The sequence below is a fragment of the Haliotis rubra genome, unplaced genomic scaffold (genome assembly GCF_003918875.1).
Source record: "Haliotis rubra isolate DU_JTF1 unplaced genomic scaffold, ASM391887v1 Scf262, whole genome shotgun sequence".
In the NCBI taxonomy this organism is placed as follows: Eukaryota; Metazoa; Mollusca; class Gastropoda; order Lepetellida; family Haliotidae; genus Haliotis; species Haliotis rubra.
In genome coordinates this window covers 336621-360998 of record NW_025766692.1, presented here as the reverse complement: position 1 = coordinate 360998, position 24378 = coordinate 336621, and the positions used below count along the sequence as shown (strand labels likewise).

Here is a 24378-nt window from a genome sequence, read left to right as displayed (position 1 = left end):
TTGTTCTCGATGTTTCATTTGATGTGCATACCCCCTTGTAATACAAACCAATAATAGCGATTTGAAACTATGATAGTTTGTTAAACAACTTTTTATCCTAAGTTGAATAAAATTCTGAGAATTTAATGTTCATTTGGCAAGGTAAAAGTATGAGGATTCGCAATGGTAATTCCACTTTATCCGATTTACTTTTTGTTTAAATTGAAATTCATCGGTACGTTTTCACTGCAAACAGACTAAAGTGACTTCACTATGAGAGCCGAATTCTGTCAATCAAGTGCCCCCCCATTGTTCCCGTCAGCACGTGTGCGTGTCAAAAGCGAGCGTTTTGTTTCAGACTTTATGCCTAACATCGTTGTCTTTTGTCAACGTTGTAGCAATGTCACGTTCGGGGCGCCATAAACACGTAAAGCTCATCGTGACGTCGGAACTGAACCGTGGTGATATGAGCAAGGGCAGACACACAGACAAATAATGTATTCCAGTCTCACCTATATGATATACAAGTATAATACAATCAACCTGTTTGCACTCCGTACGAGCCTATCACTGCCCACACTAAAGGTGAAGGTCATCCATCTGAACATCGACGCACGCTTCAGTGCTCCTGACGTCACATCCTGGGATCGGCAGTCTAGATAATGGTTGCAGTGAAACCAACCGCGAAGACATTTACACAAAGATGAATGCAAACCAAAACCATCAATATACAAATCGTGTTGTTATGAAAGAATGTTTGAATATCGTATTTAGCTCACTCGTTCGTTCATTCATCTACTCGTTCGTTATCCACACTTTCACTCGTTCATTTTCACGTTATACGATCATGCTGAAACTATCTGATGCAATGTTAATTAAAAACACTGACTGACTGACTGAGTTTAGTTTTACGCCGCTTTTTAGCAATATTCCAGCAACATCACGGCGGGGAACACCAGAAATGGGCTTCACACATTGTGCCCATGTGGGGATTCGAACCCGGGTCTTCGGCATGACGAGCCAACGCTTTAACCATTAGGCTACCCCACCGCCCATTAATTAATAACACAGTCTGTCCTTCATTCCTACATTCATCAGATACATGTAATTAGTCTTTTATTCACACATTCGTATTATATATACTGCTCAAAAGACGTTAATGAACACTAAAGGTAATAACAGATAAAATATAGCAATATGAAAGAAGTGGGTGTTCTTGAACTTAAAGTCTGTTATACGGACATTGAAAGAAAATTTAGAAAAGCCATGCAAGTCTGGACTATGTGGCAAGTCTAGATTTCCACGTTTTCAGGAAATGAAGAAAGTGTCTGTGCTCCTTTTCATTACATTGATTATGATTTAGGAATTTTTTTTCTTCTGTAAAATAACAAAATTACATATACTCATCAAAAGAAGTTAAGGAACACCCAATTCTTTGATATCACCGCATTTAATGTCATGACAATAAGTTTAGTAGACTAACATCTAGTCTTGAAATGAGCATTTTATAATTCGCATATATATACCTATTTTTGCACCCGCGTTTACAAATAAAAGTATGCAGTCAGGGTATTTTATTTTGGTATATATAAAGCATCGCAAACAGTTCTTCACTGTTTAGTTCATCCTTGTGCGTTTCTACAGATGAGTCAACTTGGGACGCACAATAAGTTTAAACAACGGTATACCAAAGCCTTTGAACGGCATTCACCTGACGAAGGAGTAAGAATATACTCTCCAACATTAAAAAGTGGACATCCATAAATTCTTGCCTTTAATGGTATACCACGGGTGATTTATGCGTCAAAACATTCTCAAGACAAAGTGTACCAAATCGAAATTTTATTAGCCTAATCTCACCTAAAGGTGAATACCAAATCAAACATACGCTCTTACCCTTTCCAGACCTACTGATTTATCGTGTCTGCAATCACTATCCCCCTCCAATTAAACAATTATATTGGTATTTTTTCTATAGTAATGGGTATTACAGCAATAAGCTTTGGGCTAATTAAGACGGTTAATCTAACCCGAAGAGTTGTTACGTAATATTGTAAGTACCTCGTCGCCTTATGGCCCATTAGAGAGCAAAGGCTGCTCCCCACCTTCAGGCTATAGAAATACTGAACAATGCAATGTCCAGGGAATGCATGCTTAATAACATAGATGTTATACGGATGTTAATGTCTGACTTCACTGATGTCTTGGAGGTTAGCCGTGAACATCTGCAATACTACTGGTGCGACGTAAAACATTTACTCGATAGCTTTTGAAGGTATGCAGTCCACTACAGTTACTATTTGTTTGTCTATTGTTTAAAGCCTCACTGAGTAATATTCCAGCGTTATGGCGGAGGTCTGTACATAATCGAGACTGGACCGGATATTCCAGTGATTGATATAACAGTCCATCACGCAATCGGGAATCGGTGACATGTGTCAACCAAGTCAGCGAGCCTGACCACCAGATCCCGTTAGTCGCCTCTTGACGAGGATGGGTTGCTGAAGACCAATTTTAACCCGGATCTTCACGGGCCTTTAAGATCTGAGACTCAGATACTACTCCCGATCCCAGAAGTAAAATCCAAAGACTGAGGACGTAGAGATTTTGCCCATATAGCTTTGACTAAATGGGGCATGTTCCCAAACCACATCAAGGGGACGGTGGGGTAGCCTAGTGGTTAAAGCGTTCTCTCGTCACGTCGATTCCCCACATGGGTACAATGTGTGAAGCCCTGCCGTGATGTTGCTGGAATATTGCTAAAAGCGTCGTAAAACCATACTCACTCACACCCAACATCAAGGCTGTGGAGTCTGTTGAATAACTTTAAAAGAAAAGCAAGACAGATTTATTGTATCAAATTGTTGAAAACAATGTCCAAATGTCCTCATCTTAATGTGAGTAATTAAAGCATATTCTAGTCCAGGGTTTTATTGATAGATTATGTCCATACGATCTCGAGCACTGAGGGGCGGTGGGGTAGCCTAGTGGTTAAGGCGTTCGCTCGTCACGCCGAGGACCCGGGCTCGATTATCCACATGGGCACGATGTGCAAAGCCCATTCCTGGTGTCCCCCGCCGTGGCATTGCTGGAATATTACTAAAAGCGGCGTAAAACTAAACTCGCTCACTCGAGCACCGAACCTAGTTAAGCGTCCTGAACAAACTATGTTTAGAAGATGCGCCATTTATGTGCAGTTATTATAATTAATGTATAAGACATCCATTTTCCCAGAATCTTCCGTCTCACTGGGGCTCTTTTCCAATTTAAAAATAATTGTTTGTTTCCATCAAAAATATATATATTCAGAGACTAAACGTTAGTCTAGGCTACTACCATGGCGACCTGTTTTCATAAGTAATGAGCAGGATGAATCATAGTACGTATTTATCTTATATACTCCCTGGCTAATGTCAAGGTAATATGTGGTTTACGTAATATGTAACAATTATCCGTTTAGACATGCATATTTAGATTTAAGAGTCTTAAGCTAGTCCTATTTGCCATTGCAAACATTTCCCTACGAGTGTTCAAACTGTTTGCAAATCAGTTTTACGATTCATAACGCAATTAAAGAACCGAAAGGTATTTAGACGTTATAAACGAAACGGAAATACATAATAATAATAATAATAATATTATTGATTATTCTGAAATAGGCGTATTTGCATCACAGCCTGAAAAACGAGTTTTACCATGTCAAATATGAGACGTTCGTGTCATAAACATTGTTCCGTATTGTAGAACGTTACAGAATATCTGGTAATGTTATCACGGAGAACCGGTATGATATGGGAGTTATTTCCCTTTGATAATCAAGTCATGCGGGTTTGTGGTTGAACCAAGCAACTTTATAATACCAAGCCCCTAATTTTATATAGTAAAGAACCGCTTGAAATACTGGTCGTGCAACAGTGGCCAGTCCCCATAATAACGTTAATTAATCGGACTGGTGGGAATTTATAGCAGACGATCCGACCTGGCAGGTCACGTGACCAAAGCATAGCTGCATAATTAAGAGACGACATGGCGGACGGTGGAAGGATACTCCAGGGTCTATGAATCTCCAAATTTTAATCAAGTTTTCGCGTTTCAAAGGTCTTCCACACCTGGGCAGCCAAAATGACGACTCCTGTTAGCCCAGACATGAGTTTGGAAGACCTAAGACGAGAAGTCGAGCGGTTACAAGCCGATCTCGCCGAAACGACTCAGGAGAAGTTGCAGGCTGCGGAATATGGCCTGGCCGTTCTTGAGGAGAAACAACAGATTCAACAGCAGTTTGACGAACTCGAATCTATTTATGAAGGAGTAAAAGCGGAATTAGACTGTGCCAAAGAGGTGAGTGTGATATGAGATATTTATTCCCTGAAGGTGTGTGAGACGAAAGCTGCTTCACCATTGGGTGTGGTGATGCACTGAAAAACTGTCTCGCAATTTATCACAGGCCTCGCGGTTCTCTTCCTGTGGAAATGCGAGTTCTGAAGTTGGACCCGGTCGGTGACAGAAATCTTTTGATTGCATGTTTGCAAGAGTTATTTGTTGAAATTCAAGTCAAGTTAATCGTTTGTGGTATTTGTTTTACGAGCGTTGACCGTGTATGGACTCTTGCCATGCTTCGTTAACGGGTCAGACGTCAAAATTGACATTTCGACATATGTGAGTTGACCAGGTACCTTACCACATGGGCTGTTAAGTAGGGATAAGGATCGAAGATGTAAAATTGTGTTTCCTTAAAATTGTTTTAAGTCACTCGTTCTGTAACAGCCAATATGTTTGTACAGTGTGGCGTTCATGTAAACAGTTAAACAATTACTTATCCCCTTGAAGCAAATAATTGTGTCTTTTTTTATTAAACCAGAGAAGCTTGTTATAAAAGAATAAATACAAAACCGAACCACATTTCATACAATAAAATGGTACTGATGGTTTGTCTAGAGGGTGTCCTCACTATGTGAATAACACCACTCTTAGCCACAACACCTGTTGAACTACACTACCTTATCACAGTGCTATATATATGAAAGGTGAAGTGGGTCAGCTCAAAACTATGTACAAATACACTTGTCTGATATAATTAAGATAGAGCCCTCATTACTACTCACTGGTGAATATCTTCATGATTTTTGGGGCAGTGGGATAGCCTAGTGGTTAAAGCCGTTTCTCGTCACACCAAAGACTCTGGTTCAATTCCCCACATGGGTTCAATGTGTGAAGCACATTTTTGGTGTCCTCCGATGTGATATTGTTGGAATATTGCTAAAAGCGGCATAAAACCAAACTCACTCACCTCACTCACTTTTACCATGGGTAATATTTGATGATCAGTTTTAGAAAGGGAGTGTAACTTTGTGGATGTTTATTATAAATGGGCCCACTATGTATGCATGTTTGAACTATACATGAAGACACCTTTCGCATGTTTAGAAGTGCTTTTCAGCGACCCATGATCTGTGGACAGACTTGCCGACTTATTGGTTGGTGCATGTCATTGTATCCCAATTCTGTAGGTAGACGCTTATGATGTCAGTCACTGGAATGTCTGTTCTAGATTTGACTCTCTACAGACTGGTATCATATAGTATGAATATTGGTGAATGCAGAGTTGAAATGAAAAACTTCAACGGGTTTATCCCATGATCTCTTGATTTTATGCTTAAACATTCTAACATCACTTCTTTTCTTTAAGAGACCGCCTCTGTGGTGTAGTGGTTAGAGCATCTGCCCGGAGAGCGGAAGGTCGCGGGTTCGATCCCCGACCTCGTCATACCAAAAGACGTTAAAATATGGTACTTGTTGGTCCCTGCCTGGCGCTCGGCATTAATCGGCACAACAAGGACTGGTCGGCTCGGAGTCAGTATAATGTGTCTGAGTGGGGTATTCATTACTTTATTGCGGCATGGTATCTCAGTGGGCTAGCACTATAAAACCAGCGTAAGTCTGGGCTAGTACAAGCAGCCGCACATACACATACACACGCATGTACGTCGTCATATGAGCAAAATATTCTCAAGCACGGCGTTAAACCCAGTTTCACCTCACCTCACCTCTTTTCTTTAAGAGGCATATAGAAGTTGAGACACTAAGAAAGGATAATAATAAATGGATAGCAGTGTTAGAACCTACACCGAAACATTGCTCCCACTGTAATAAGGACGTTGTTCATCCCCATATTGTTATCCTTCCTCCTTTGAAAAATCAATTGAAATTGTCGTGTATTACTTTAAAATTCTTTCTTGAATGCGGTTCATGATTTGGAATGTAAAATCGTGGAGGGGAATTTTTCCCCCAAAGTATGTCATGTTATTGCCAGTAACCACGACAGAAGTGTTCAACTAAGCGTGACAGGAAATGAGTCACGGGAATTCTTTCTCAAAGTTGCAAAGCTGTTTCCTTCGGCATATGTAGAATATTGTGAAATTCATTCATAGTTTCAGGTTGCAGTTTGGAGGTCAGCTTCAGAGGCGAGATATTGCAGCTCATTCTTGTGGCACTGATTTGTTATAAGGCTTAATGTTGTTGCATTGTATACCTTGCGTATTGACATGGTCGTGTTGATCTTGATTGGTCATTTATATTTGTTAGATTGAAAAACGCTTCTTAAAATCAGATAAAATTAGCCTTCAAACCATTTAGTCCCCACCCTGCCATAGAACCTTAATTCTTAGATAACTGATCACGTTTTCTTCAAATGGATCAGATTGTCAGTCACTTGATTGACTGTCATCTTAATCTTATGACATATACTGCTGCTCCCAGTATCAAGCACTGGATTGTCTGGTCCAGACTTGCATTATTTACAGCCTGGTGTATATAAATATTTCGGAGTCTGTCAAACTGTCCTATTGTAATCCTCTTTTCAATTTGTGCATTTTTTACATATATAAATATTTGAGGAAAAAATACAGTTTTGTTATCATTTGTATCTTTTAATCTAAAATCTGCACTGAATTTCAGGCACTAATGCTGTTTACTTTATGAATTAATCAACTGAAATGTGATTTTGTCACCTCTTTATCTCCCCTGTATCCATGACTACAGAATGGCGGCAAATGACTATGCCAAACTTTGGTATGTAGAAAATAGGATCTGCATATATGATCAGTGTCAATCTCCATCAAACATTTTTGCTCCCAATATGTTGCAAAATCAATAACTGCATTACACACATGGCAAGACAGTGTTTTTACTTATACACAGCCCTAGTAGTCAATATGATCAATTATGCACCATAAGTTGATTATTAGAGAGCTAACACAAGTGAGTCTGCTTATTTGTGGCATGACTTAATTTGATGGCTAGCCAGGTTGATTGGATGGAAGAGATTACGCTGCCTTCTGAAGTGGTGCAGTCATATCAAGGGTCTGGGTTTGATTCCACTGTATTAAACCATGTGAAGCCCCCTGTTCCCCATATTGGTGTTACTCATTCACTCAACACTTCACTCCAAGCAAACTGAACATGGACTATTTCTTTAATTAAATAGCCTGTTAGTTAAACCGTTTGCTCGTCATGCTGAAGGCCCGGGTTCGATTCCCCACAGCAGCGTAGAACCATACTCACTCACTCACTCTTCGATTAAATTGATTTTGACAATTTTGACTGAACTGTGACAGGCACCTGCTGTAAACAATTGTACTGTACTTTTGGTTATTTTCCCAGGCGTATACTCTTGATATCATACAGCTCAACTTTGGATAAAGATAACCTGATTTATAAATCTCTTTAAATATACACCTGACATGTGAGAATCTGTTTTCTGCATCATGGTAAGATAAACAAAATAGCCTCATCTTATAAGTAGAGTAGTACTATACTGTTCTTTACGACCTTTCATTCACAGATATCATGAAGATATTAAATATTATCTGTTAACATGTAAAAGATCATTTGCTATTGCTAACACAAATTAACAATAGAACTTGTTCTGTGCCATACATGGATCGGCATGTATAACTCAAGTAAGGATATGCTTTGAAGTGGCATACGGTAGTAATGGGAAAGTTGAACGTATTTTTGTGAAGCTAGTCCAGTTCCCCAACAGCATGGAAGCTGAGGATTTCCTGAAAGTTTTTAATTACTTAACGCTGGAATGTCACAATTCTAAATTTACAGAGTGGTTGGTTATTCTCCGGGATTGTTCAAGACTTGGCAAACACTGCTACAAAAAGGCTTGTGTGGCATTTTGCTTAGGTCAACACCACACATCGGACTTGAATAACTTGTAGGGCAAGCAGGAGCCTTGCACTGCTTTATTACTAGGTGCTGGGATGCACTGGGAAGCTGGTTTGTAAAGAGTGAAAAAGCGGAATCAAATTAATATTTGAAAAATGGACATAGTGATGCAGTATAGAGATGATGCAGCTTCATACCTTGTCTACAGGAATAACTCTTGATGTTGGAAAGGAAGAAGTCATTTTCATTATGTAATCACACCATGTTCACGTTATATTTGTGATTTTACTGAAATACTATCTGTCTTTAAGAGGGCAGTGGGAGGGCCTAGTGGTTAAGGGAATGGCTTGTCATGCCAAAGGTCCGGGTTCGATTCCCCACGTTTGTACAATGTGTGAAGCCCATTTCTGGTGTCCCTGGCCGTGATATTGCTGGAATATTGCTAAAAGTGGCGTAAAACCATACTCACTCACTCACTATAGAGATGATGCAGCCCTACCGCCTTCACTACAGGAATAACTATTGATGTTAGGAAAGAATTCTTTTACCTGATGCAATCACACCGTGTTCAAGTTATTGTTGTGATGTTGCTGAAGTAATCTCTATCTTTAATTGTTTCAGTAATTTGTCAGCAGGAGATGCTAAGAAAGTTTTTGTTAATTGGGATGAAAATACAGCTTTAATTTAAACACTGAATATTCTCAAATGTTAAAAATGTAATCTTTAATCCACTCTAAGATGAGGATGGGACCAGCCATCAGTGTGTTAATATATGATGATATTATGCTGTTGAAATGTCTGATCTGCTTAATGGGTTGATTGTGGGGAGGTATTGGTGAACGTAAAAAGCTTAAAGAAGACTTAAGGTGTGTTAAGAAGATTACAACAATTTGCTAATCTGAGAGCAACATGTTCTTTCACTATTCACTGTTACCTTACTAACAGGACAGTACTCAACATTAACCCCTGCAATGCTTGGCTAGTCACTGATTCAGGGCTACTTTCAATGTAATTACCATAAAAAGACCGGTTAAGTCCCAATGCAATCCCATAATCCTCCGGTACTGAGGTACTGTCAGTGCCAAGATTTACACCCATATCGCCTCAATGAAGCGTGACAGGAATCTCGGTTACCGATTGTAGAGCAGTTGTTCAGCATTACTGATTTCACTTATTGATATTATCCACTGACTTTCTCCATTTCCTTAAGGTGTTCTGGACACTGTAATGAATGAATAAATTATAGGTCTTGAAGGATAGATATTTATTATTGATATATATGTATGTTGATGGATGATATATAGATGGGGTTTATATGTATATTGATTAGTCTTATTGGAACATTAACTGGTGTTATTTGTATATTCGTGGGTGTTATATGTATATACCTTGTTGTTAAGTATATATTGGTAGGTGTTATCGGTATATTGGTAGGTGTTATATGTATATTGGTAGGTGTTATTTGTATATTCGTTGGTGTTATATGTACATACCTTGTTACGTATATATTGGTAGGTGTTATATGTATATTGGTAGGTGTTATATGTATATTGGTAGGTGTTATATGTATATTGGTAGGTGTTATATGTATATTGGTAGGTGTTATTTGTATATTCGTTGGTGTTATATGTACATACCTTGTTAAGTATATATTGGTAGGTGTTATATGTATATTGGTAGGTGTTAAATGTATATTTTTGGGTGTTATATGTATATACCTTGTTAAGTACATATTGGTAGGTGTTATATGTATATTGGTAGGTGTTATAGGTATATTGGTAGATGTTATATGTATATTGGTAGGTGTTATAGGTATATTAATTTATTGTTGTTATATATATATTTATAGTTAAGTATATGTTGGTGGGTGTTATATGTATATTTGTGGGTGTCATATGTATATTTGTAGTTTAGTAAATATAGGTGGGTGTTACATGTATATTGGTGGGTGTTATTAATACCTTTTGGGGGTCTTATGGGTCTATTGATATATTGGTTTTATGTTTAAATGTATGAGTTTTTATAATTTTATATATCATTGGATGTTACATTTAACAGGTGTTTGTTAATTGGTGGCTATTATTGAAAGGTATTATCTATTGCTAAATATTGCACAGCCTGTTGATGTTATGGGATGGGAATAAGTTAAATACACATTAAATAAATCTTAACACAATTTCATGCAGGTTGAATTATAAATATTCAATATAGCTAACATTAAAGAAAAAGAAAATGTTTCATATCCGTAATATTGTGTACAGTGTTTACATCCTCATGAGAGAATCCACATGTTGCCTGCATTCAGCATGATGCCGTTTCAGACACATGTTGGCTTATAGAAAGTCACCTACTTGGTAACCTTAATGTGATTTCCATGCAAACTGAACAAGTTTGTTTGTTTTGTTGCAGGTAAACTGATCATGTGGCAGCCTATCTATCTATAGAAATACTAATGCTGTATGGCAGCCACATTGAATTATGAATATTGAGATAACCATGGAAACATGTATACTGCAGTATATTTTAAAGGCAACATGCTGAGGAACAACTGCTAGTTAACGATTGGTTTGTTTTATATATTCGTGCAAGGACAAGCCAGATGCATAGATCTACTTGAAACTGGATAACTTTTAATTAATGTTAATTTACATCTACTACTTACGAAAATATTGATTTTTCAGATAAATCAATGAGAAAAGATGATATTTGACAAGAAACGCAAAATATCATGATAATTTTAGAATGGAATATTAGCCCTTAGATGCATTACAATGTATTAGTTTCTGCTGGAAGCAAGCTCTTTCGATGACCTGGATGTACTGTTACTGTATGTCATGACTCAGCAGTGAAAGGGTTAATACTCAGTTGTGACTGGGCCCAGGTGGTAATGTTCTACAGGGATTAAGATGGACTCACTTCTTGGTACGTCTCTTTAATGTGTACCTGCTGTTTAGGTAGGGCCCAGTCTTCCTAAGTAGGTTCAGAGAGGTCATTGTAAATCTTCAAACCTTTGCCGTTTATGACCAGCTTTCATGTCTGTCCACACTGGTCACAGTTTTCATAGTTTTGTTTGAAGATCAAGGCGGACAAGAGCCTGGGAGACTGCCTTCCTGTTGAATGTTGTACCTATATGTTGTGTGGCTCTTGTAAATCTTTAATATGGTATATTAATAGCTAATGTCATGGTGTCATATTCCACGGTTAAGCAGCAGCCTGATTCTGTATGGGAAACGTTCTTTTGCTTGATGACTGACACGCATGTAGTCTTCGTTACCATGGTTACAATTTAATAAAACTTTTGAGAAATATAATATTCTAAGGTTAATGATTAAAAGTTGTCTATAGATTTCCTTATTATTGGTAATATCATAGTCTAAGATCAAAGTGATTCATATTCTCAAATCAAATTTTAAAAAGGTATGATTAGATTATGAACTCGATTTGCACAGGTGATTATAACACCTCCACAAGTTCAAGATGTGTGGCCATGCTGTGTGGTTACCTGAATGATACCTGGATTAATACAGAAGGTCCATTGTGCTCCTGACAACCAGGGAGCATGGAGGTCTCTTGTTTCAGTACACGGTAATAGGATATACGACAATGCTTTGTCTTGATTAATGGAACAAAATTATGTTGTTTTCAAGTGTCTAATTACCTTCTTTTGGCATGGGAATTGAATTAAACCATTAGGTATTCATTATCTCAGGTAATCGGACACCATTCCCTTTCTGAGCTCCAGCTGGAATATAGATTATAGTTTATTATCTCATCACCAGCCATTTCCAAGATTTCATTTGACACCAAAATGTTTTTGACATGATAGAAACTCTTTAGAAGTTAAATAATTATGTTATTATATTGTTTTCACCATTCTACAGTAAGGATACATGACCTGAACTGCAAATACATTTATAATGGTTTATATGAGGCAAAGATGAGGCATATGTTAAGGCCATACTTAGTTCTGTGTCCAGAAGTCCAATAAGACTGACATAAATTGGTTGCCTTTGCTGCTTCTGTCATCATAAGTTGCGTGTCTTTTGGCATCACTGGAATTAGTCTTTGTTGCTGTTGGAATCTATGTTTTGTGTTACATGATTCAGTCTTTAGTATTATTGGAATAATGGTTAGTCTTGTTCCATCCAAACAAATCAATATAAACCATACATTAGCGAGTCTAACCAGATATACTAATGGAATCAAAGTTTGAAAAAAATACTTGAGAAGAAAGAAATGAATTGTGTAATGTAATGGTGTATGTTATCCTACTGAGGGTGTATCTTGCTCCGTTGTAGGTAATAGGGATGGGACGATGCATCGATACATCGTGATACATTTAAGTTTGATACAGCTATCGTATCGTCGACTGGTGTATCGATACAAAACGATACACAACCTTTTTTCAAAAAGTTTTATCTTAAACATGTTAAAGTACTTATTTAGAGAAAAATATGCAAGTATGATGGAGTTACTTGCTTGATTATAACAGTAGTGTTATTGTTATACACAAATACCTTGAAATAAATCATTATAAATTATTAATACTGTGCCATTCTTTCAAGGTTTATGTATCGTGATATGTATCGTATCGCAGGTAAAATATTGTGATATGTATCGTATCGCAGGTAAAATATCACGATACGTATCGTATTGTGACATAGTGTATCGTCCCAGCCCTGGTAGGTAAGGTTGTAGAAGGGCATGTCGTTTAGCTGTCTCTTGCTAGATCACTGTCCCATACACATCTATACTCTGGAGTAGTATGTCCTTGCTAATTGTTTTTTGTTATAGGAGACATATGGTCGTCAAGCTGTGACCAGTCAGGCATGGAAACTAGAGAGTTGGCCGTAGTGTTGTCAATCTCACAGTCCCTGAACCATATTATTTTCCCTTCCATTCAGCCCTTATTGTGTTATGACCCTAAATGAATAAGTCAAGATGTGAATCGCCTGGGCCTCCTGTCCAATCTACATGTTATTTCTGGGTGGTTTTTTTTCATATATTTTCAGAAGAGAAGTTTTAGTTTAGCTCAAGCATTGCTTGCAGAGATAAAAATTCTTAAACTTCACAATCTGTTCTGTTTGGGAATAGGTTAATTGTAGAATGTTTTTTAGGTCAGCCGAACATCCAGAATTGAATCCTGACAGGCAGGGGTGGAAATAACCCATTGCCCGACGCCCCAGTCCAGTTTTTTTTCACGTCGGACAAGCAAATTTGCATATCACACTGTACCGGTGTCCAGTTGATATTCCAATGTTAATTATGTTGTTCATTTAAAAAATCAACAAGAAATTCGGCCAGTATAGAGGAAAAATTATCAGGGCAAAGGATTTTACATGTGCCACTGTACCGGAGTACACTAGCAATTTTAAAGTTATTTCCACCCCTGACAGGGATTCTGTTCTAGGAGCCTGATGATGCATGGATGTCAGGGCACCTTGCCATAACACCTAATATGAACAATTACAGATTTAGGGATCTCTATACATCAGTTCCAAAGGGGGCAGTGGGGTAGCCTAGTGGTTAAAGCGTCCTCTCGTCACACCGAAAACCCGGGTTCGAATCCCCACATGGGTACATAGTGTGAAGCCCATTTCTGGTGTCCCGCGCCGTGATGTTGCTGGAATATTGCTAAAAGCGGCGTAAAACCAAACTCAGTCAGTCAGTCAGTTCCAAAGCATGTTTGTCGTAAGAGGCGACTAACTCTATCAGCTGGTCAGGCTCGCTGACTTGGTTGACACACGTCATCATATCCCAGTTGTGTAGATTGATGCTCATGTTGTTGATCACTGGACTGTCTGGTCCAGACTCTCATATATAGATCACCACCATATGGCTGTAATATTACTGAGTGTGGCATTAAGAAGCAACGAAATGAAGCCAATACCATAGCAACAAACCTCACCATGCTCAAGTGTCAAGTGCACAGTGAGTCATCTGCGTTTGATAAGTACCCACATAAACAATTCATAAACCTGCTAAACATGGTAAATGGGCAGTTCTCATTATAAATTTAGTTCCCATTAAGATTTAATCACCCTAATAAAATGATTGATAGCTAGGAGTGTTAGAACGGTGGGAGGTGGATGTAGGTGATGAAATTTGGCATTTGAAATTAAGAGCAGCAAAAGAAATGTCAAGATCCATTAAAGTTCAAACATTAAATGATGCGATTCAGTTTAATATTTTAAATGGTCAAATTATGTCATTTGTTTTTGATAAATCCCATAACAAGATGTGGATGTGTTGTGGAAGTATTTAAGTGAAGGTGAACATCTGTTTTTGAGGGAAATGGCACTTTTGTAGCGCTGAGATTGATTAAGTTTGTCCAACTGACAAGACGGAGGAAGTGTCTTATTGAAAAGGCTATCTTATCAGTTGGGGCATCTGATTGACAGTTAGTTGAGCTAAATCGGGAACATATTCAGTCTTAAACATGTAGCGTGTCAACTGGATACATCCCTCCTCTGGAGAAATCTGTAATCTAAAATGAAACATTTGAAATACATTATAATCAATAGTATAATGTACGTCCATCCATACAATTTTGTGACTCATCGTCATGGACATTGACATATTTATCAGCAGCAGCAGCAACAACAACAACAACAATAGTCTGTCTCACAGTCCTGTAACCACAATATTTTCCCTACTTCCTAGCCCTCCCGGCAATGCTAAAGCCGTAAATGAACCAAGTCTAGATTTCCTCAGGTTCAATCTCCCATCTAAGTGGTGCTCCTTTTCAATTAAAATGTGTTTATTTCTTACTATCAAAATGATATATATTCCGAGACTAAGCGTTAGTGTACAACAACAGCAGCAATATGAAATACATGGTTTGAAAAATTTATCAGGAGAAACTTTACACTGTAGTGGCCATGTCCATATAAGGTGTATGTGACACTACTATAACCGCCTGTTAGGTAGGAGTGGCTTTGCCTGTCGAAGGAGTGTTTGTTGTGTGTTGATAAAGGAGTTGGTGCACATGGTGAATGAACTAACTGAATATGCACAATAACAGTTGAATAGTTCAGGTTGTTGTGAAGGTCCGGGTTAGAATATTGATCTTCCGTAACCCATGCTTATCGTAAGAGGTGACTAATGGGATCGGGTGGTCAGGCTCGCTGACTTGCTTGACACAAGTCATCGGTTCCCAATTGCACAGATCGATGCTCATGCTGTTGATCACTGGATTGTCTGGTCCAGACTCGATTATTTACAGACCTCTGCCATTTAGCTGGAATATTGGTGAGTGCGGCCTAAAACTGAACTCACTCATCAATCAGGTTGTTAAGGATTTTTAGCTATGTGGCTGAAATTGTTGTGAGAATATAATACACTTAGAGCTATAGAGTCATATCACAATAATTATTGACCTAAACACCAGAAATTAGTTTTGTGACTTTATCCTATGTTTGTAATGTCATAGCCGTCACCATTTCAAGGCACATATTTTGTCTTCTTTAGTCACTAGGAGTGATACTGTTAGAACCAGATAAAAGTATTTGTCCTGCACTTATGTCTATGTATGTAATATAGCTGTCAACACTTTAAATTCTTGTCTTCTTTGGCTTTACAACTAATGTTGAATTGTGCTTTGGATATGTATCTCACAGTTCTGAATCTGTTGAAATATCACTTTGTTGTGAGGCACAAGGCATTACATTGTGCAGTGTTGTTATACAACATGCTGCTTGAAGTATGCATTAATTAAGGTGGATACTGTTCATGCATGATGTAACCAATGGTATCTTGGGATTGTAGGGCAGTGTTTGATATGAAGACATATTTACCTGTCAGAGTCAACAATATCCCCATTTATTGCATGGAAGCAATCTGATCAGACCTGCTGAACCTGTTGATATCCTTGCTGTGTCAGACTAGGATTGGTCCCTTATACTGTGACAGTAATTATGATGACAACTGTGATGTTATGAGCGTATCTCCCACCAGTGAAACACACAGCTCCGGGACCAAAGGTCCTGATGGTGTGTGGTAATAGGTCAGTACATGATCTGACCAGGGGTAGCAGATACAAGCTGATGTTATGTAACGCCTGGGTGATACGGTACATCCATGTTAAAATGACAGGTCGAAGAGATGTGGGATAAAAGGCCACTGTTTCTGTCCAGCTGTTAAGAGATCCAGTTATTATGATGCGTTCAGACATGTGGAGCCATATTATGCAACGTTTCACCAGGCTCAATGACAGTTATCTACCAGCACATCCTTGAAACCATATAGCTGGTATTAACAGCTTTGATGTCCCCATACTGGATCCACTTCTTGTGATATTAAAACCTGCATGCTTTGGGCTTTCCTTTAAAAAATACGCTGATATACTTTGTAACTGGAAAGCTGTTCAAAGTGTTTGAACCCAGTTCACTCACTTACCCATTCACTAATGTGATGTAACTAGGTGCAATGTCCTCAGTCAGATGCAGTCATTGATACAACAAGGATATGTTCCAGTTTCTGTTTCCTCATCCTTCAGATTTACATATGCAAGGTTCCTGCACTGATGACAAATGCTTGGATAAAGGATACTTTCATATCCTGCCTCATCATGCTAACTGTGTACATGTTGTAATAGGCTTGGGATAAATCTCCCTTTCAGTGTACTGATCTTATGTATGCTGTCTTAATCGTCTGAAAATAAAGCATATATCTGTTCTGTGATATCTGCAATGTTACTTTCATATGAAAACTATTGTCATAAAAACTCAATCCACAGTCTTCTTTTTGGTCAGTTGTTTCTTTTTTGCGTATGCCTTTGTCATACTGATATTTTGTTGAGGTGCAGTGAATGTTATATCACTGACAGAATGTCAGGATATAATCAGCTATTGTAACCTGAAAAAGACTGCATGGCCTTATTACTTCCTTTTAGTGGTACATAACTATGTGTTATTACTGTTAATTAATGAAACAAAATGTTAATTTGTACATACAATATATATGTGTTAAGTATGTTGACCAACATGATCAGTATATGTCTTCAATTCCAGGTAATCCGATAAATAATGTTTATTTTGGCTTATGCTGGCATCTGTGTTATAACTGTTTGTTATTTGTAACCAATCCTTTCCCAGGGGGGTGATTAAAAGTCGTCACACAGACATGTGTGAAGTATGTAGGTGATCACAACTGGCAACTGACACATGGCATGTATGCCTGGGAGATATGTGTGTTATTCCACCTGAGCCAGTAGGTATGAATATGTGAGTGTGAGATACTGGCCACACTATAGGAACATCGGAACTATGTTGCCTTAATGTCGCCTGAGGTCATAAATACATTGTTGTGGTTCGAATATGACCAAGTACATTACATACCACAAGAACAATATATACATATTTGGTTATCATGGTTATAAAATGGTGTATACGTATACATATACACATTGTTGATTTATTTTCATAGTGCAGCTGAAATCAACATGTTTAACTGTCACCAGTCAGAATTCAGAAGTAGTTGTGTTGGTTTGTAGTGGTTGTAGCCGCACATAGCTGCAAAATTTCTGATGCTTCTTAAAGCAACATTACTCACTTATTCATAGTGGCTGTTTGCCCATCACATCGTTTCTGAGTTTTATTGCACATGTGGTTACATATGAAGCCCATTCCTAGTTTCAGTGAAACTTATTGTTTCTTGGTATGGCTGTGAACAAATTCAGCTGAAAGCCATGTATATATGTTTGCTTAACATTCAAATATCATCAGGAATAAACAACAGATTATGTTCTAAATTCAGAGGTAATGAACATTGTACCTGTTCAATTGCATTCACCATAATCTTCTGAAAACTCCTGTTATATTTTTGGGGGGTCACAGCCAGCATACAAGGCCATAACTAGGGATTTAATTTCAGCCTCTTGACCGGTATAGATCTCTGCCTGGACATTGTTCAGTGTGTGTACAGGAATATCATTAAACCACTAGCATACGGCACAATGTTTCAAATGTTTTCATTACTTAAGTGAATTGTTATGTACATACCACTACTATATAGGTGTGATAGCGATCTAGGTTTATTTGCTGGTTCATATACAGTAGGTTCTGGAGATTACATAGTCTTGAAATATTTATTAGTGCTGTAGTTACCATGGTAATATGAAGCATTGATGTGTTGCCATGGTAATGACAAGAAGAGGCATCAGACAATTTTAAAATATATTCTGGATTGGGTTTTTTAAAATTTATAGATTTAATTTAAAAGAAAGAAAATGTGCTTTTCCAGAGAAAGAATGGTAAGAAAGTCAGTTTCATGATTGATGGGTCTGTCCTTTCACATTTACCGTTAGTTCCAGAAAGTTCTAACAAGACTCCTAATCCCAGATGTACAGCCACATATGTCTTCTCCGACTTGGCTGTTTGTAGAGAAAATCCACTTGATTGTCTGGTCACAGTTATTGATTGTGCCCAAGGCCATGTGTGTGCAAGACACTGCTGATGTCTAGGTGTAGAAGGTAATTGCTATCTGATGCATGGACTAAAGGCTGGGGCCAGTGGGAGCAGGTGCTTGTTTCATCCCCGGTCCTATCAAAGTATTTGCCCCAGGTCTGAGCAGGTTATGTTTGCTTTATTACATGTGGTGAATCCATTTGTTCTAGTTCTTTTCATGTTCAGATCGGTATGAACCATCAGTATGTACCAAGGTCTGAGTAACACGATGGAACCTTCCCTAGATGTCACTCTGAGCTGGAGGTGGTGTTGGCTGTGCTTGGTTGTTTGTTTGTTTACAAAAACGCTAGTCGGGACATGCTTCTTTAACTCGACGAACCATACCTGTCTGTCCCCCCTTGTTTCATGTTTTACACAGGTGCACGGACATGTGAACGGTTTATTCCTTATGTTGCTGTTGTCATGGCTCGCTCTCTTTGTGTTCATGATAGTCATGAAATATTCATGTGGTTTCTGGGATTGCTGTTCATATTTGATGAATTAGCATGATTGGGATGTATGTTTTTATGTTATATTTTCACAGAAATGTGAACTGTCTTATGAGTATAGGCTAACAGAGAGAGTTTTGTTTTGGGGATTCTAATGGTATTCTTATTTACAAGATATACCAAAGATCTGGATTTATTTCCAAATTGGCCAAATTTCTGAAATCCCAAGACACTGATGTTAAGATCCATGGTTGTAAGAATCTCCTTGTTTGGTTCTTTTAATTCAATGCCACACTCAAGAAATTTTCAGCTGTGGCAATGGTCCTTAAAAAATCAAATCTGGACCAGACAATCCAATGATCAACATTAACAGCATCTGCCCAAACAGTGGGAAATGGTGATGTATCGTTGCCTAAGTCTGACACCTAATCCATGTGTGTACTTCTTACAAGTATACTTTGCTGGTAACCTACATTCCCACCTGGAATCACAACAGGTGCCCTTCTTACTGAAAACTGTGGTGGAGTAGACTGGGTGTTGAAGCATTTGCTTTTCATGCCTTATATCCTAGTTTGAATCCTATCATGGTTTTCCCACCCACTCACATCATGTGAGGTGGATGGGGTTCTTGATCGAGTAGGAGATGTTGGAATTGATTTCTCTCATATAATATGATACCCACTGTCAGCATGGCTAAGTGTTGAAAGCACTCCCTTCATATAGCATGGGAAAAGGCAGGTTTTTTATTTGACAAGGCATCCCACAGATTAACGGGATGCCATTGATTAACATTTATAAGATGACCTGTTACACGATGATTAACTCTTTCTCCAGAATGTTTTTTCCAAATGGGGAAATTGCCGTGACTGTGCTGCTCTTGTAATCATGAAAAATGCAAGAATGGCATCATTTGACTGATTACCGTGGTAACCTGAGCAGAGTGTCCATGAATTGAGGTGAGGTACTTATGGATTGGAGGGCTGTGTTGTGAGCCAGGACACAGGATACAGACAAATGTCAGGTGCTGTGAGAGAGGATAGGTCACGCCGACATTTGGAGCTGGTTTGCTGATGCTTGAAGCCATTATATTTGCACCATTTATTTGAAGGTCTATTTTTTTAAATCATTTTGGCGTGATCAGATCACCAGAGATGCACATTGGCCTTAAATACACAAAATATATCATCATAACAATTAATTTTTGAGTTGCTTTCATACAAATAAGGATTAAAAAATGTTATCTACCCAATTAAATAATTCAATTGCTGAGTGTATCTTTTCAACATGAGTACCTGTAGTTCTTCATGTAGTGATGGAGAGCAGGCGTCATACATACATGAACTGCATTGAATAATGGATGCAGAAGGTGCTGTGTCTCACTTGCCATGAATTCAACATGTGTATCACCATTGTGAGTTTGTGAAGTGTTAGACACTTGGGGCAACACCCGATTGATCCCCTGTTTGTGAGAGCTGATTAAGCCAGACCAATTTTATTTCTTGTTTTACGGATTTTTGTCCTCAGAGAACAGAAAGGCAGGAGAGCAAAATAAAATAATAAAATCACCAGTCAAAGTAATATTCCTTCTAAATACTGAAAGTATTTTACTTTTGGCAATTTATGAAGTGTATATGAGGCAGAAAACAATCTAAAACAACTTCTTTTTGTAAGTTTACATTTTTGACCAATAAAAACATTAGGATTTTATTTTTTGAGCAGGGAAAATTATTTTATTGTTTTTCTTTCTCTCGAAAAAATATGACAGGTGGATCCGTAGAACAAGATATAAAATTGGTCTGGCCTTAGCTTAGAATAATAAACAAATAAATGATGTGCAATTAGTAAAGTGTTTTATACAACTGTAAGCTGAACAACAGTGTCTAAATAAGCACATCTTTGTAAAGTGTTTAAGACCACTGTAAGCTCTGTATGAACTGAATGACAATGTCTATATAAGCGCGCATCCAGGTAAAGTGTTTAAAACCATCGATGTTTAAGGAAAGAAATAAAGAGACAAGTAGTTGTTTGGAATGTTGTTCCTCTGTTTTGGGTTTGTGTTAACTTGAGTAGCCAAATTAAAACCGGCTTGTATTAAAACCGGGGAATAATTGAGCTGTGATTATGGAAATATGCTAGTGCTGGGGAGTATTTTTTTCTCAGAACCCATTGTTTGACAGTTTGCATCAGTTTATTCCAGTCATTGATTTGTTGGTTACCTCTGCTTCGAGAAGTGAGAACATTGTCAATACTGGTTTGTATTGTGCTGAGTATGTTATTTGTGAAAAATTGATCTGGTGTCTTCCTGAAGTTTGCTGGGCTTCAACATGATGAAGTAATCAGTGTAGGGTAATTGTTGCATGTGTCCAGTTCATTGCCTTTCACGACCATAGTGCCATTGCATCACGCGATCTTAGCACTGAAGGTGACAACAAAAAGGGCAGGGTGAAGGTTCTAACTCTTATCAAAACTTAAGACATGCATTTAATGTCTTCATTTTGACAGTTTGTAATTGTTATGAAAACAACATTCATACCTTCAATACATTAACTCAGATTTCTTCTAAAACGATAGTAACTTGGCTTTTAACATGCATTTACGAAACCATAATACTTTAACCCATACTTCAAAACCATAGACTTAACACAGTCTTAGTGCTAAGGTGATCATAACAGATTTATGACAAGTCTTAGCGCTAAGGTTATTTTGTACAATGGCACTCTGATAAGTATATTTCAATGGAATTGTCTTCAGATGGGTTTTTGATGGTTTAGGAAATGCTGTAATTACTTTTAAAAGCCTTTCTGAGAGGTTTTTGTTTGTTTGACATTTAATGCCGCACACAACAATAATCCAACCATATGACAGCGGTCTGTAAAAATTCAGGCCTGGACTAGACAATTTAAAGATCAACAGCATGAGCATAAATAATCAAATCTGGACTAGACAATTTAGGGATCAACAGCATGAGCATAAATAATCAAATCTGGACTAGACAATTTAGGGATCAACAGCATGAGCATAAATAATCAAATCTGGACTAGACAATTTAGAGATCAACAGCATGAGCATAAATAATCAAATCTGGACTAGACAATTTAGAGGTCAACAGCATGAGCATAAATAATCAAATCTGGACTAGACAATTTAGAGGTCAACAGCATGAGCATAAATAATCAAATCTGGACTAGACAATTTAGAGATCAACAGCATGAGCATAAATAATCAAATCTGGACTAGACAATTAAGAGGTCAACAGCATGAGCATAAATAATCAAATCTGGCCTAGACAATTTAGAGATCAACAGCATGAGCATAAATAATCAAATCTGGCCTAGACAATTTAGAGATCAACAGCATGAGCATAAATAATCAAATCTGGCCTAGACAATTTAGAGGTCAACAGCATGAGCATAAATAATCAAATCTGGCCTAGACAATTTAGAGGTCAACAGCATGAGCATCAACCAACACAACTGGGATACGATGTAATGCATCAACCAAGTCTGAGAGCCTGACCACCCTATCACGTTAGTCGCCTCTTACAACAAGTATGGGTTGCTGAAGACTAATTCTAGACCAGGTCTTCACAGGATTATTAAAATCGATGGCATGCTTGGCCCAATTGTCTAAGGTGGTGCAATACTCTGTGGAGAGTTGCTTCCCTAGCATCAGTACATTCCATAGAAACCTGTGATTTGGGGATTGGTTTGAATCCAGATTTGTCCTGATTATGTTTTATACTTCTGAGTCGTAAACATCAACGGTCTGCCCCAGTTTGGGATTTCCTCAAACATCAAGTTGACATTCTGTGACAGAACTTGAATTCCGTTCAAAGCAGCATTAAATAATATTGGAAGACGTGTTTAGTTTTCTTTGGACGTCATGATGGTAATTGTGCATGCTGAAAGGAACGCAGCTTTTAACAGATCTAACACAGAATAATCGATTACGGTATGATAAAAAAATAGACAAAAATTAGCAACCCATTTGTCATAAATATTTCCCTTTGTGCTTGAAAATGTTCAGTAAACAGACCCATTAGCTGAGATATTTCTTTCAGATGACATTTGAGAAGGATTAGTTGGATAATTTCCTATTGTTTCCTAGCAACCAGTGTATTCATATGTTGGGTGTCTGTCACCTAATAACACACAGGCAGAGAGATGTTCACTACTTGGACTGTTTGAGTGAGTGAGTGTTTGGTCTTATAAGTAATCCCAATGGGGCTTAAGTTTATGGTTTGGTTTGGTTATTTAACGCTGCTATCAGCAGTGTTCCAGCTACATGCCGGCGGTCTGTAAATAATCAAGTCTGGGCCAGACAATCCAATGATCAACATCATGAGTATCTATCTACACAACTGGGATACAATGACATGTGTCATACAAGTCGGCGAGCCTGACAACCCGATCCCATTAGTCGCCTCTTACGACAAGCACCAGGGTTGCTGAAGACAGATTCTAACCCGAATCTTCACAGAGTTTATGGAAGATTTAGTTACAAATTGAACGTTTTTGTACTCTTAACTTTGTGTCTGGTGTGATGTCTTGATGAAGAAAAATCAGTTTGTGAAGAAATGCAGTGCTTCTCATGATCAACAGTTTGGAAAAAAATTGGCTTTTTAAAAAAATGACATGAAAGAACTCAAACGTAAAGGTTACCAGAGAATGGATGTATAACTTTAACAGATGGTAAACTCATTCAAAGGTTGGCTCAAAGTCTGCTCTACCCGAAGTCAAGCTTCTTTCTGAACCAGCCAATCTGGTATTGAAATCACAAACATTTAACGGAGACAATATCTGAGGAGTGAATCCATGAGTTTCTTCCTATTGTGCCAACAAGTAGCATGATGATTGGCAGAGGTTCATTTGTGCAGCTTGTGTGTCGTCTCTGGAGATCTGATAGTAGGGTGATTGCATGGAAACAACATGAAACCCCACTTAGAGGCCAGCCAGTTTGGTGTTTGACTATACGTTGTTTTCAGGAGAATGGGTATCTGAGCTGCTTGAGAGTCATTTGTTGACGGATCACAGTGTAGAGTTTTGGGTGTGAGTTTAGTTTTACGCTTTTAGCTATATTCCAGAAATATCACGGCAGGGGTCATCAGAAATGGGCTTCGCACATTATACCCTTGTGGGGAATCGAACATGGGTCTTTGACGTGACGAGCGAACACTTTAACCACTAGGCTACCCAACAGTTTATGGAAAACGTCTTCTTTAATTTTTTTTATGCTTGTTTCAGTATGTATAGTCATACCTCATACCTTGCTTTGCATCGGTACAAGGTTCTATGTTCTTAATGTCGCTATAACAGTAAAATAAAGTTGTTTTT

At 38.1% G+C, this 24378-nt stretch overlaps 1 protein-coding gene across 1 annotated transcript in view; it reads left to right on the top strand.

Moving 5' to 3' along the window:
• The first annotated feature begins 3976 nt into the window (after positions 1-3976).
• Positions 3977-24378, top strand: part of LOC124280206 (protein bicaudal D-like) — a 58384-nt gene continuing 37982 nt past the window's right edge. The window contains 1 exon segment of the mRNA XM_046716102.1: positions 3977-4317. Within this exon segment, the coding sequence (XP_046572058.1) occupies positions 4102-4317 (216 nt within the window). The 5' untranslated portion in view covers positions 3977-4101.